The following is an 11,877-nucleotide window of genomic DNA, read 5'->3' as shown; positions in this document are numbered from 1 at the left end:
CTGTCCCATTTAGATAGATTCAGGCAGTGTAAATATGGATAACCGCATTTGGCCTTATAAAAACCTTATGGAATCATTTATTTCTTGCTTGTTGTTTTAACAAATTAGTTCAGTAAAAGGTTGTAAACTGGTAGGTGGTTGAGGATTATCACATGAAATACAAGTACCTGTCATCATATATTTTTCTTTTGAAAGTATTTCAACTTTATCGGAGAGATGCTATTTTGAAAAAGAGCTGGTGGGTGGAACTCGATGGCATTTAAATATTTTTTTCCCAATTTTGTTCATTTCAGTAAGTTTAAATTTTGTTTTTTGCATTTAAGGCTTTGTAGGGGAACTTTTTTCTCATTTATAGATGTACATTCATCTTTCCATATGGGCACTTTATTCCAGTTGGTGGTGCCTGAGGGGATTTTCATGGACATACGGGAGAAAAATGAAGGCTACTCAGCAATGCATTTTGGATGATCTATATTTATCTTGCAAAATAAAATCAAGTGCAAATATTAGCCTAAAAAGAAGCTCAAAATTATGTAAGCACACTTTGAAGTAGATGAATTATTATGTGTCTATATTTAACTTAATAAAATACATAAACCAGGTAGAATGATACTTCTCCAAGAAATCCAAGCAGTTAAAAGGTCTGGCCAAGTGCACATAAACACTTACAAGCATTGAAGAATATTCATGTACGTTGAGCAGGCATTCAGACAATGATCCATTGTACTGTTCCTGTTCTCAGGAGACAACATGACGGTTTTAAATACTGCAGACTGGTTGCTGAGTTGTAGCACTGCCTCTTCTGCTACAAGTATGCGAGATCGTGGTACACTGCATGCGTGTGACTGTGTGGGCCTGCCTTCTGATTTGCTTTCTGTTTCTGAGCTTTGGTTTCCAACATTTAGGATCTTTTTCCTGTTTTTTTTCCCTTATGGAAGAAATACAGTGTTAACAGTAATGAATCGTTTTTCATTATATTTGCTAAAAATGTTGGATGCTCTTCTGCTAAAGATTATCTACATTTTTTGCTTTTTGGTTTTCTGAACTACACTACCCAAGAGTCTATTTTGTTTACAATCCAATTTGGGAATCTCTGTTCAAAGTCTTGCCTTTCAGAGCCTATTTTCAGCACTCTTTGTAAATACGGTGAACGTGATGAGTATATCACTTTTAGAATGTTAATAAACATTGTAAGACCCTTTGAAACTAATGAAATATTCATTTATAATGAATGAAAATTCATAGTTCTTAAAAAATTGTACCAGATATTTCATGACAACACAATCTTTGGAACCCAACTATTACTAGGACTAAAAAGAAGAGTTTCATAGAACAGCCAAAACAAACTAGGATTTGTCTAAAACGGGAACACTTTGGAACATGGAATTTGATAAGTTTTGAGTTGGCCGTGGAATGTTTCAACCATTTTTTTTAAAATTAAATGAGACCTCTGCTTAGGAATTTAAAGGACAAGTTACCCTGCTACTTATTTTTCAGGTTTAATTATAAGGGCTTTGCTTTGCTATTATCATCAAACTGTGGTAGGCAGTAAACTAGGTGTAATTAAAAAAAGCAATATGCACACATATGTATATATATATGCTGGGTCAAGCATATTAACTGCAAAGTTAATGTGAATCATGTTTACTTTGCATTATTTGCATTACTAAATTGCTAGTCCTTCAGTGAAAGAACACAAAGGAATAAACTTCTACCAATGAGATGCAGATTTACTTTCAAATGAAATTACACTATATATATAAATATATATATATATTATATATATATTTCAATTATGAATCTTTCTCAAGTGTAGTGCACTACCATGGGTTTTTTTTTAACATTTATAAGTTTGGTGGGAAGAAGCCACAATTCATAGAAAATATTAGGTACACATTTTTTTAAATCACTAAAAATACTGCTTTGTAGGCAGAATACAGTAACTATGAAATCGCAAATGCTTAAAATCAGGGATTTTATAGTAGAGCTGTAAATAATCAAATCAGGCTAAACTAAAAATTTGGACTTGAACTCTCCAGTTAGGGGCAAATGGTTTCATATTTTTTTCATGCTAGAAATCTCGTTATTCAGAGGAATTATGAAAAAATGTCTCCTATATTGGAATAGTTTAAGAACTTTAGCAGAGAAGCAGTGTGGTCTAGTGAATAGATCATGGACCTGATAGTCAAAGGATCTGGGTTCTAATTCTGGTTCTGCCACTGTCTGCTGGGTGACCTCGGGCAAGTCAGTTGTTCTGTGCCTCAGTTACTGTATCTGTAAAAGGGGATTAAAACTGTGAGTCCCATGTGGAACGATTATCTTGTATCTACCCCAGTGCTTAGTACAGTGCTTGGCACATAGTAAGCTCTTAGCCAATACCATTAAAAAAAGAAGTTATCTTTCCAATCATTACTGAAGAGTAAACCACAATACTGTATATTAAAAAAAACAACTACAGGACCAATTGCAATCCTGAAGGATTCTAACTTTATAAATCCATTCCCCAGAAATTATTTTCAGGAATAACTGAATCTCTGATGTTTCCAGTAATAATCATTGTGTCAGTATTATAAAGGGCACATTATTTTGACTATAAGCCTACATGAATAAAGGGTTGCATAAGTTAATGTCTAAAGCCAGGATTTGGAGTTGGTTTTGTGCTGTTTCCTGTGATTTCATTGCACCTAGTGAATAAAAAGAATGAAGTGTTCCAGGAATTTGGCTAGTCAAGGAAATTGCTTCAAATGAATTATTCACTGTTTGATAAAATCTAAATGAACTCATCAAATTGGTAACATCCAAGCATATCTCAAAAAAAACTTAAACAAAGCTTCTAATCGGGATGAATGTAAAAAAATTCTTGGGATTGTAAAATGTAAAAAAGATCTTGGGATTTTGGAGTAAATTAAATCATTTATGGTTCCTTTTGGAGACAAAATAAATTAACCTGGGGAATTTGTGATGTATTTGAAAATAGGTGTGTGTATGGATTTTATGAAGATGAGGTCACAGGGGCTGAGACAGTGATTAAGACCATTCTTGAATAGGCAAGCATTGTTCATGCCTCTACTTCATGCTCAGTATCTCTAGAATGCTTTCTAGAGAGACCTCTTCTAGAACCATAATGTTATGGATTTTGCCATGGGGTCATGTCCCCTTGGAGATGTACACAAGTGATAAACATTAAATAATGTGTAATGGGTGAATTTGAACCCAGGTCTCCAGAGGTAAAAGATAGAGTTTGACCATATTCTCTTTGACACAACAGCATCTCTATTAACTAAATTCACCTAATGAAGAGATTCAGCAGACAGATAATTATATTTTTCCTTTTGGTTAGTCTCTGAAGACAACCAAAGCAAAACTTGCTTCAGCTGACCCTTAGGGCAGAAATGTTGATGGTTTTCTGATATGTTTCAGAATGTTACAAAGTACATTTCAAACTATTTAAAACGGTCCTTAAACTAGCCAGAAAGCCTGTTTCTAGCCTTGTCTTATGCTATCAAGTCATCTTGGACCCATAGCGACACCATGTACACATCTCTCCCAGATGACCCACTTCATAGAGAAGCAGCGTGGCTCAGTGGAAAGAGCATGGGCTTTGGAGTCAGGGCTCATGAGTTCAAATCCCAGCTCTGCCACTTGTCGGCTGTGTGACTGTGGGCAAGTCACTTAACTTCTCTGTGCCTCAGTTCCCTCATCTGTAAAATGGGGATTAAGACTGTGAGCCCCACGTGGGACAACCTGATTCCCCTATGTCTACCCCAGCGCTTAGAACAGTGCTCGGCACATAGTAAGCGCTTAACAAATACCAACATTATTATTATTATTATGTTTTACCTATACAAAGAAAAACCGAGAAGAATAACCTATACATTCGCGGAACTGATTAGACCATATTATACACTTAGCTATGTACTTGGGGTCTGCGTATCTTGAGTATTTAAAAACATTATTCAGATTCCAATCTATACAAACTTCTTATGGACAGGGAACACTACCAACATCTTTGCAGTGTACTCTCCCAAGTGCTTAGTACAGTAACCACTCAAATACCACTGATTGGTTGATCATTTTTAATGGAGTCTTCCCTAAACATGCCATTGCATATTTTGTATTAATGCAGTGTTAGCACTGAAGTAAATTGACAATATGCAAATGTCCCAGAGTGAGAAAAATGGCAAGAAGCTTTGATTTGAATGATTTGTAGAAGCTTTAGTTTGAATGATTTTAGGAGGTTCAAAGACATTACAATGTTTTGCTAATTTTAGCAATGGCACTGGCAATGTAAACACTTACTAGTACAGTGCTCAGCACAGAGCAACAACTCAATAAATACCATTGATTTATGTAGTATTTCACCAAGGTAATCTTGGCATCAGCAAACACTCCTCTTCACTATTAAGTTGGATTTTTTTTCCGAACTGCTGCTCCAGGAAACAATTATAGGTAGTAAACCTAATTTTCTAAGGGACCTTGATAGAAAAGTAGGCATTTAGGGCAGAAAATTCATTATTTTAGATTATCATTTACATCATGGCCAGAAACAGATAGTGCTTCTCCCAAAGTGATTCTCTATCAGGGAAAATAATTAGTCCCTTAGACAATTGGTTTCATTATAGATACAAGAAAAGCAGGCTCCCATTTTATTCCTCAATAAAGCAGAGCCTATTCTGTTATGGATTTTCTGTGTTCTTCCCTTCCTTTTGAATTAGTCTTGAAACTAATGAGAACATGGGTAAAAGGTTATCTATTACACAAGAAATTTGTTCTTTTTGATGGAAGAAGGGGTTTTCCACTTCTTGGTCCGAGGAAAACCAGAGCGGTAAGCCCTTCATTTCCAAAATATGCAGGGTGCTGACCCCAGAGAACAGTTTGGGTTCTTTAGAAATTGGAAGCCATGAATTAGCCTTGTTGTTGGTCCAGTTGAGAGGAGCCCTGCTCTGGGAACCAGGACACCTGGGTTCCAGTCTAGGCTGTTTGCAAACTGGCTTATTTAGGCAAAGGCTACATATGCACTTCTCCTGTGCTGCACCCTTGCCTGTTCAATCACTTTTTCCATGGTGTGCCTCAGGGGAAACATGACTGGCAAAGAAGAGAGACAGCGATTGGCACTATACAAGCCTCTTACACCTCAGCTCATGTTCTCAGTCCTGAAAACCTAGGCTCAACCATTATAATTTTCCTAACAGGAATCTTCAGCCACCATGAATTGTTGGGTAATGAGTTGCTGCAAAGTTATCTATGTCAGTGTTTCATATGTATGTATAAGGACATGTATTGTCCAACCAAAAGTAAAGTATCTTTGGGTATCATTTCCTAATATAATGAATAAGCAGTAAACTCCTCAATTAAATAAGAGAGAAGTAGTATTTTTCTTAATGAAAATCCCATCGTGTGGCCATTCCTCCACATAGAAAAGCACAGAAGGAAGGATTCCTAGGAGTTGTTTTAGTAGTTGTTGCTGCAATAGTTAAGGCTTGTAAAAACAAAATTATATGAGCCCATTCATAATCCTCTTTGATAGATGGGACATATCACTCATTGCTGTCTTGGTATTCTTCATTGTGAAAGGGAATTAGAAGCATGAATTTTCATCAAAGCCATCTGAAAGGAAGTGTATGACTATGTGTTTTTCACACATGGGAAAATGCAGATATGCCATGTCTAAAGAGTTTAATTCTGGAGCCAGAATTAGCACTTAAGAGGTCCTGGATCATCAGATTATGCTCAGTCCATATGACTATGCCTTTGATGGGGGAAAAAAAAACCTTGGCATTATGTTTCAACACTGAAAGCCTATACTCCATCAATGTATGAATATGGAGAGCACTGTAGAATCCTAGGAATGGAAAGGATCCTGAAAAATCATCTTGTTCACCCCTCATCGACAGGCATACCTACACCTAAAGCACTATAGGCCTCGAGGAGAGGAGTTTCCGAACCTCCTTCCTGTAGCCCATTCCAATGTCTAAAGCATTAATTGTCAGGAAATTCTTCATCTTTACCTAAGTCCCTCCTGATGGAACTTAAGCCCATTTCCTCTTGTTCTCTCCTCAGTGGAGCTGCCGCACATCTGGCCACCATCTCCTGAATAATATTCTCGCCCCCCGGCCCAATGTATTTGAGATGACCTTCATATTTTTAGTTTGCCCCCAGACTTCTCTTCTCTAGACTGAATAATCTCCGTTGCCTTAACCTTTACTCCCAGGTCTTTTCCTCCCTTTAATCTATTTTAATACCCATTCCCCACTCTGTATTCCCTTCACCTTTCTCAAACTGTGGAGCTAGACCATATATCAGAATGTGATCAATACAGACTGACCATTCCTACAACCTATTCTCCCTTTTGAGACATACCAAATGACACTTTCTGACTCATGCTGTGTCCCCCTGTGATCCTTGTACTGATAATAATCATGGTATTTGTTAAGCACTGAGCCAAGCACTGTTCTAAGCACTGGGGTAGATACAAGTTAACCAGCCTGCACACAGTTCCTTTCCCACTTGGGGTTCACAGTCTTAATCACCATTTTACAGATGAGGTAACTGAGTCCCAGAGAAGCTGAGTGACTTATCCAAGGTCATACAGCAGACATGGGGCTGAGCCGGTATTGGAACCCAGATCCTTCTGACTCCCAGGCCCATGCTCTATCCACTAAGCTATGCTATTTCTCTTGTACCCAGCCATGTCTCACATTTGTGAATTTGTTGCTGGATCACACCATACTGGAAGCAGTATGGCCTAGTGGAAAGAGCACGGGCCTGGGACTAGTGGACATGGGTTCTAATCACGGCTGAGCCACATGTCTGCTATGTGACCCCCCCTTCTAGACTGTTAGCTGAATTGCTGAATTGTACTTTCCAATCACTTAGTACAGTGCTCTGCACTAAGTAAATACAAATGAATGAATGACTGTGGGCAAGTCACTTAACTCTTCTATGCTTCAGTTACCTCAGCTGTAAAATGGGGAATAATATTGTGAGCCCTATGTGGGACAGGGACTGTGTCCAACCTGCTTACCATGTATCTTCCCCAGAGCTTAGAACAGTGCTTGGCACATAGTAAGTGCTTAACAAATGCTACAATAATCGTAATTATCATCATTATTATTATCATTTGGTTTACACTCTAAAGTATCAAAAAGAGTAAAAAAAAACTTACCTTAAGATCTGAACCCACTGTCAATCATATTTTAGGTTTTTGGGTTTTTTTTACTTCTTTTGAGTAATATAGTTTAATAGTTCCAACACTAAATGATGTGGTTGCTCCCTCACAGTTGACAACACCTACCAACACCAACCGGTAGTTTTCCCAAGTGAGTTTTTAGTATATGTTTAGAATAGAACACAGTGGCAGAATTAGGGAACATTCTTTTGACGATGTAAGTCTGCCTGGATAGAATGCAATGGAGCATTTAGAAGAAGCAGTTGGCAATTGTAGTAAATCACAAGTTTGTCTTAGTAAGGGCTTCTTCAAGAATGCAATTCCTCCTTTACAGGAAAACTGTACTTCACTATACCTCCATAAAAATGGCCCACTGATTATTACATAATTGTCTGTATAAAGTTTGGATTTGATTAACTTTCCATTAAAAAAGAAATTGGCTTGGGTAGTGTCTATTGAAAGCAGAAACATTCACTACCTTATTTTTCATGTGCTACATTATTCAGTACTTTGAATAATGAAGTCCTGAAGAATGTTTATGATTTTGTTTTCTTACTGATATCTGGGGGAAAAATTAGGCAATTTATTTCTTATGTGGGATTGCACTGGGAAGGGATAAAGCCTTAGTGACTTTTCTGAATTTGTTCCTAGTTTCCTTGCAGACATGTTGAGAATGGAAAAGTGTATCCTGCTATTTCATGTGCTAGGGATTCTGCCTTCAACAGATAGGTCTTAGGGAATTGTTCCACCTGGAAATTTTGAATTATAGTGCATGAATAAAAGTGAATTAATTCAGAAGCTGAATTAACAAGACTGTTGTCACAGATTACTGAATGTTTTCTCTTGCATGCACCGTCTAGTAAACTATTGCTAGTTCAGCTAGATCAGGTCTCTGTTATAAAATAGACATAAAATCTCATGTCTACTTATTCTTCTATGTAGTGTCTCTTCTTGCAGTCAAAACAGAGCCTATGAACAGCAGTGAAACAACGACGACAACTGGAGATGGAGCGCTTGACACTTTTACTGGGTCAGGTAAAGCCTTAAGCGCATGTGTTATTGGGTACACATTGCAGAATTCATAATCCTCTTCAGTCCAAGACTGTAAATGCTAAAATAACATGAATCAGCTAAAATCGGACTAGAATAATCAACTTTGGGGCTATTAAAAATCAAGAAATAAATTTGCTCTTAAAATTAATATGCCTTTAACGGTGTGTATTAGATAACTTCAAAATGTTTTTCATAAAACTTAATATATTTTGGTTGTTAAATCCTTTCATTGACATTTTCATTTAAGGTGCCTCATCATTGACAGATAGTGAGATAGTAATAAGTCAATCAATCAATCATATTTATTGAGGGCTCGCTGTGTGCAGGACACTGTACTAAATGTTTGGGACAGTACAACACAGAAATATAACAGACATTCCCTGCCCACCACAAGCTTACAGTCTAGAGAGGGAGACAGGCATTAATATGAATAAATTATGAATATGTACATAAGTAAGCTCATTATGGGCATGGAGCATGTTCGCTAATTGTGTTGTATTGTAGTCTCTCAAGTGGTTTGTACAGTGCCTTGCACATAGTAACCACTCAATAAATGCAATTGATTGATCGATGGATAAGTGCTGGTGGTGGAGGTGGTGAATAGAGAGAGCAAGTCAGGGCAACCCAGAAGGAAGTGGGAAAAGAGGAAATGAGGGCTTAGTCAGGGAAGGCTTCTTGGAGGAGACTTTGAAGGTGGGAAGAGTAATCGCCTGCCAAGTATGAAAAGTATGTTCCAGGCCAGAGATAAGACTTGGGTGAGAGGACAGCAGTGAGACAGACAAGATTGAGGTGATATAATAGTCATTATTTTATATGAAGTTTGATCCAGAAAGGAATAAATTATTGTCATAAACTTTCACCTACCATTTTACTAGTAAAGCTATATAAAAACTACCTCCTCTCCAGGACTCTAAATGTAAAATTATCCATGTGATTCCAACTAAATAGCCTCGTTTCCTCAGTAGGTTAAAAAAAAAATCCTCCTCTGTAAGCAGTTGAGTGAAAAGTATTAAAGGCTAATGGACTGCAGGAAAGCACATGCTGCTTGAATTAGAACACTGAACTGGGGAGTGCTACTTTTGCTATTAATATGTTGAAGAGAACAATAGTTTAACTATAAACATCAATCCATTTTAAATATAAATTGATATATCAACCCAACAGTTACAGAATCATTTAAAAAATGGAATGATTTTGTTCATTAAGTTGTTTACAGAATGTAAAGACTTTTACTTATGTAGGTTGATAAATATTTAGCATGTAAAAAAAATTCCTATGGTGAGCAAAACTATTCATTCAATAGTATTTATTGAACGCTTACTATGTGCAGAGCACTGTACTAAGTGCTTGGAATGAACAAGTCGGCAACAGATAGAGACAGTCCCTGCCATTTGACGGGCTTACAGTCTAATCGGAAACTAGAGTAACACTAGAGTTGGTGGAAGGCAGATTATATAAATTTTGAAATGAGACCATATACTATGTGTCTGAAAATTAAAGCGTATTTTCTATAAAGCAGTAAATATAGGTGAAAAATGAATCAATGTATTTATTGAGCACTTACTGTGTATAGACACTGTACTAAGCACTTGAGAGAGTTAAATACTGCGGAGTTGGTAGACTTGTTCCCTGCCCACAGTAAGTTTACAGTCTAGAGGATAAATCTCAAATTTCAAAATCTCCTGTATGAAAACACACTACTGTTTTATTCATCCAAAGCCATTCATACTGTATATCAAAAATAGATGTGCAAGTAAGTTGAATATATTCATATATGTGTGAATTATATGCATATGAACTCTGTGCTCATAAGTACATGCCATCTTTTCAACTAATCTGGCATAAACAGTGCCTCACTACTTAGTACAGTGCCTGGCACATAATAGGTGCTTAAATGCCATAATTATTATAAATACTTAATCATATTGCTCTTCTCCAAGGAACACCAGGAAATAAATACATCAGAATTGCATTTTTTAATACCTTTCCATCTCCGATTGCTTTGGTGAATGTGTGAATGACCCTTATGTGGTAGGTGTATGTTCATTTATAGTGAGTACAGTGGTGTGAAACTGCTCATGAACTTGAATTGCATCTGGATTGGCTGATTAGTAGTTAGAAAAATACTCCATATATAAATAGCATGGTTAGATTGAGAGAAAGATCCAGTCAGTCCCATATCTTACAGATTCACGACATCGTAGTAATTCAGTTATCTGAGCTCTCCAAAACTTTCATTTATTAATTCAGTCGTATTTATTGAGCGCTTACTGTGTGCAGAGCACTGTACTAAGTGCTTCAAATGTACAATTCGGCAACAGAGACAATTCCTGTCCAACAACGGGCTCACAGTCTAACAACGTGAATGTAGTCAGAATCTCTCCTACAGTAGCCATAGGGCTCATGTCTTTTGGGATCCATCTTGCCCAACATGTGGAACCAACTTGGACTTGAAAGTAATGACTCCAGGGCTTGATCTGGGGACAAGATTTAGGAATCAAGTTTCATTCTTTAAGCAGCAGCCTCTTCAAGCAGCAGCAGGGGCTAGTAGATAGAGTACAGACCTGAGAGTCAGAGGATCTGGGTTCTAATCCAGGGGAAGCAGCGTGGCTCAGTGAAAAGAGCCTGGGCTTCAGAGTCAGAGGTCATGAGTGGGACTCCTGGCTCTGCCACTTGTCAGCTGTGTGACTGTGGGCAAGTCACTTAACTTCTCTGTGCCTCAGTTACCTCATCTGTAAAATGGAGATTAACTGTGAGTCTCATGCAGGACACCCTGATGACCCTGTATCTACCCCAGCGCTTAGAACAGTCTCTGCATATAGTAAGCGCTTAACAAATACCAACATTATTATTAATCTGGTTGCATCACTCTTGTCTGTGTGGATAAGTCATTTAACTTCTCTGTGCCTCAGTTATATCATCTGTAAAATGGAGATTAAGACTGAGCCCCTTGGGGGACATGGACTTGTCCAACCTGATTTGCTTGCCTCTACACCAGCACTTAATACAGTGCCTGGAACATAGTAAGTGCTTAACTAATATTATTATAGTTATTATTTTTATCATCATTATTATTATCCCCCCTCTTACTGGACCTAGTTTAGTAGGTGTAGGATGGTAGGGATTAACACCATTTTCATAGTTGAAATTCCAGGGCAAGGAGAAGTGAAGTATCTTGGTCTGGTTTACCCTGAAAATCAAAGACTCATCTGGGAATAAAGTTTAGTGCTTTTGCTCTCCCAGAACAATGCCTGATCATTTTGGGGCATAAGCTGTACTAACTCTTGGACAGAGATGGCTTAACCCAGGGTAACTTGCTTTGATAGGTAAAGTCACAGCCTGGGGTACACATTAATCTTAGTCTCTGAACTTAGTTATCCATAAAGTCAGATGAATTAGAACAAAATGTATAATTTTACTGAGTGTAACATAAACCCTTTCTCAGATTTCGTCTTCCTCATCTCACACTTGCTATACCTTATGGCCACTGAAGAAGAAAAATCGTTCATCACTTGTTTAGTCATTGACCAGTAGACCATGGGTCTGGAGTTTAAAATGAAATTGAATATAATCAGGTCATTCTGTGGTTAATGCCATTTTATTAATGATGTCTGGGGAAAAGAGGGGAGAAGAAGGATACTTAAATTGTCTTTAAA

The 11,877-nt window shown here is 37.4% G+C and overlaps 1 protein-coding gene across 6 annotated transcripts in view; it reads left to right on the top strand.

Moving 5' to 3' along the window:
* Positions 1–11,877, top strand: part of EYA4 (EYA transcriptional coactivator and phosphatase 4) — a 232,144-nt gene that overhangs the window by 158,157 nt on the left and 62,110 nt on the right. For all 6 annotated transcript variants that reach the window (XM_039911180.1, XM_029082981.2, XM_039911178.1 and 3 more), the window contains one exon: positions 8,111–8,203. In XM_039911180.1, coding sequence (XP_039767114.1) covers positions 8,111–8,203 — 93 coding nt within the window. The remainder of the gene's footprint in view (positions 1–8,110; positions 8,204–11,877) is intronic.

The sequence above is a fragment of the Ornithorhynchus anatinus genome, chromosome 2, assembly GCF_004115215.2.
Source record: "Ornithorhynchus anatinus isolate Pmale09 chromosome 2, mOrnAna1.pri.v4, whole genome shotgun sequence".
NCBI classification, from domain to species: domain Eukaryota; kingdom Metazoa; phylum Chordata; class Mammalia; order Monotremata; family Ornithorhynchidae; genus Ornithorhynchus; species Ornithorhynchus anatinus.
Note: the sequence above shows the minus strand (reverse complement) of the source record. Positions and strands in the feature narration are given on the sequence as shown.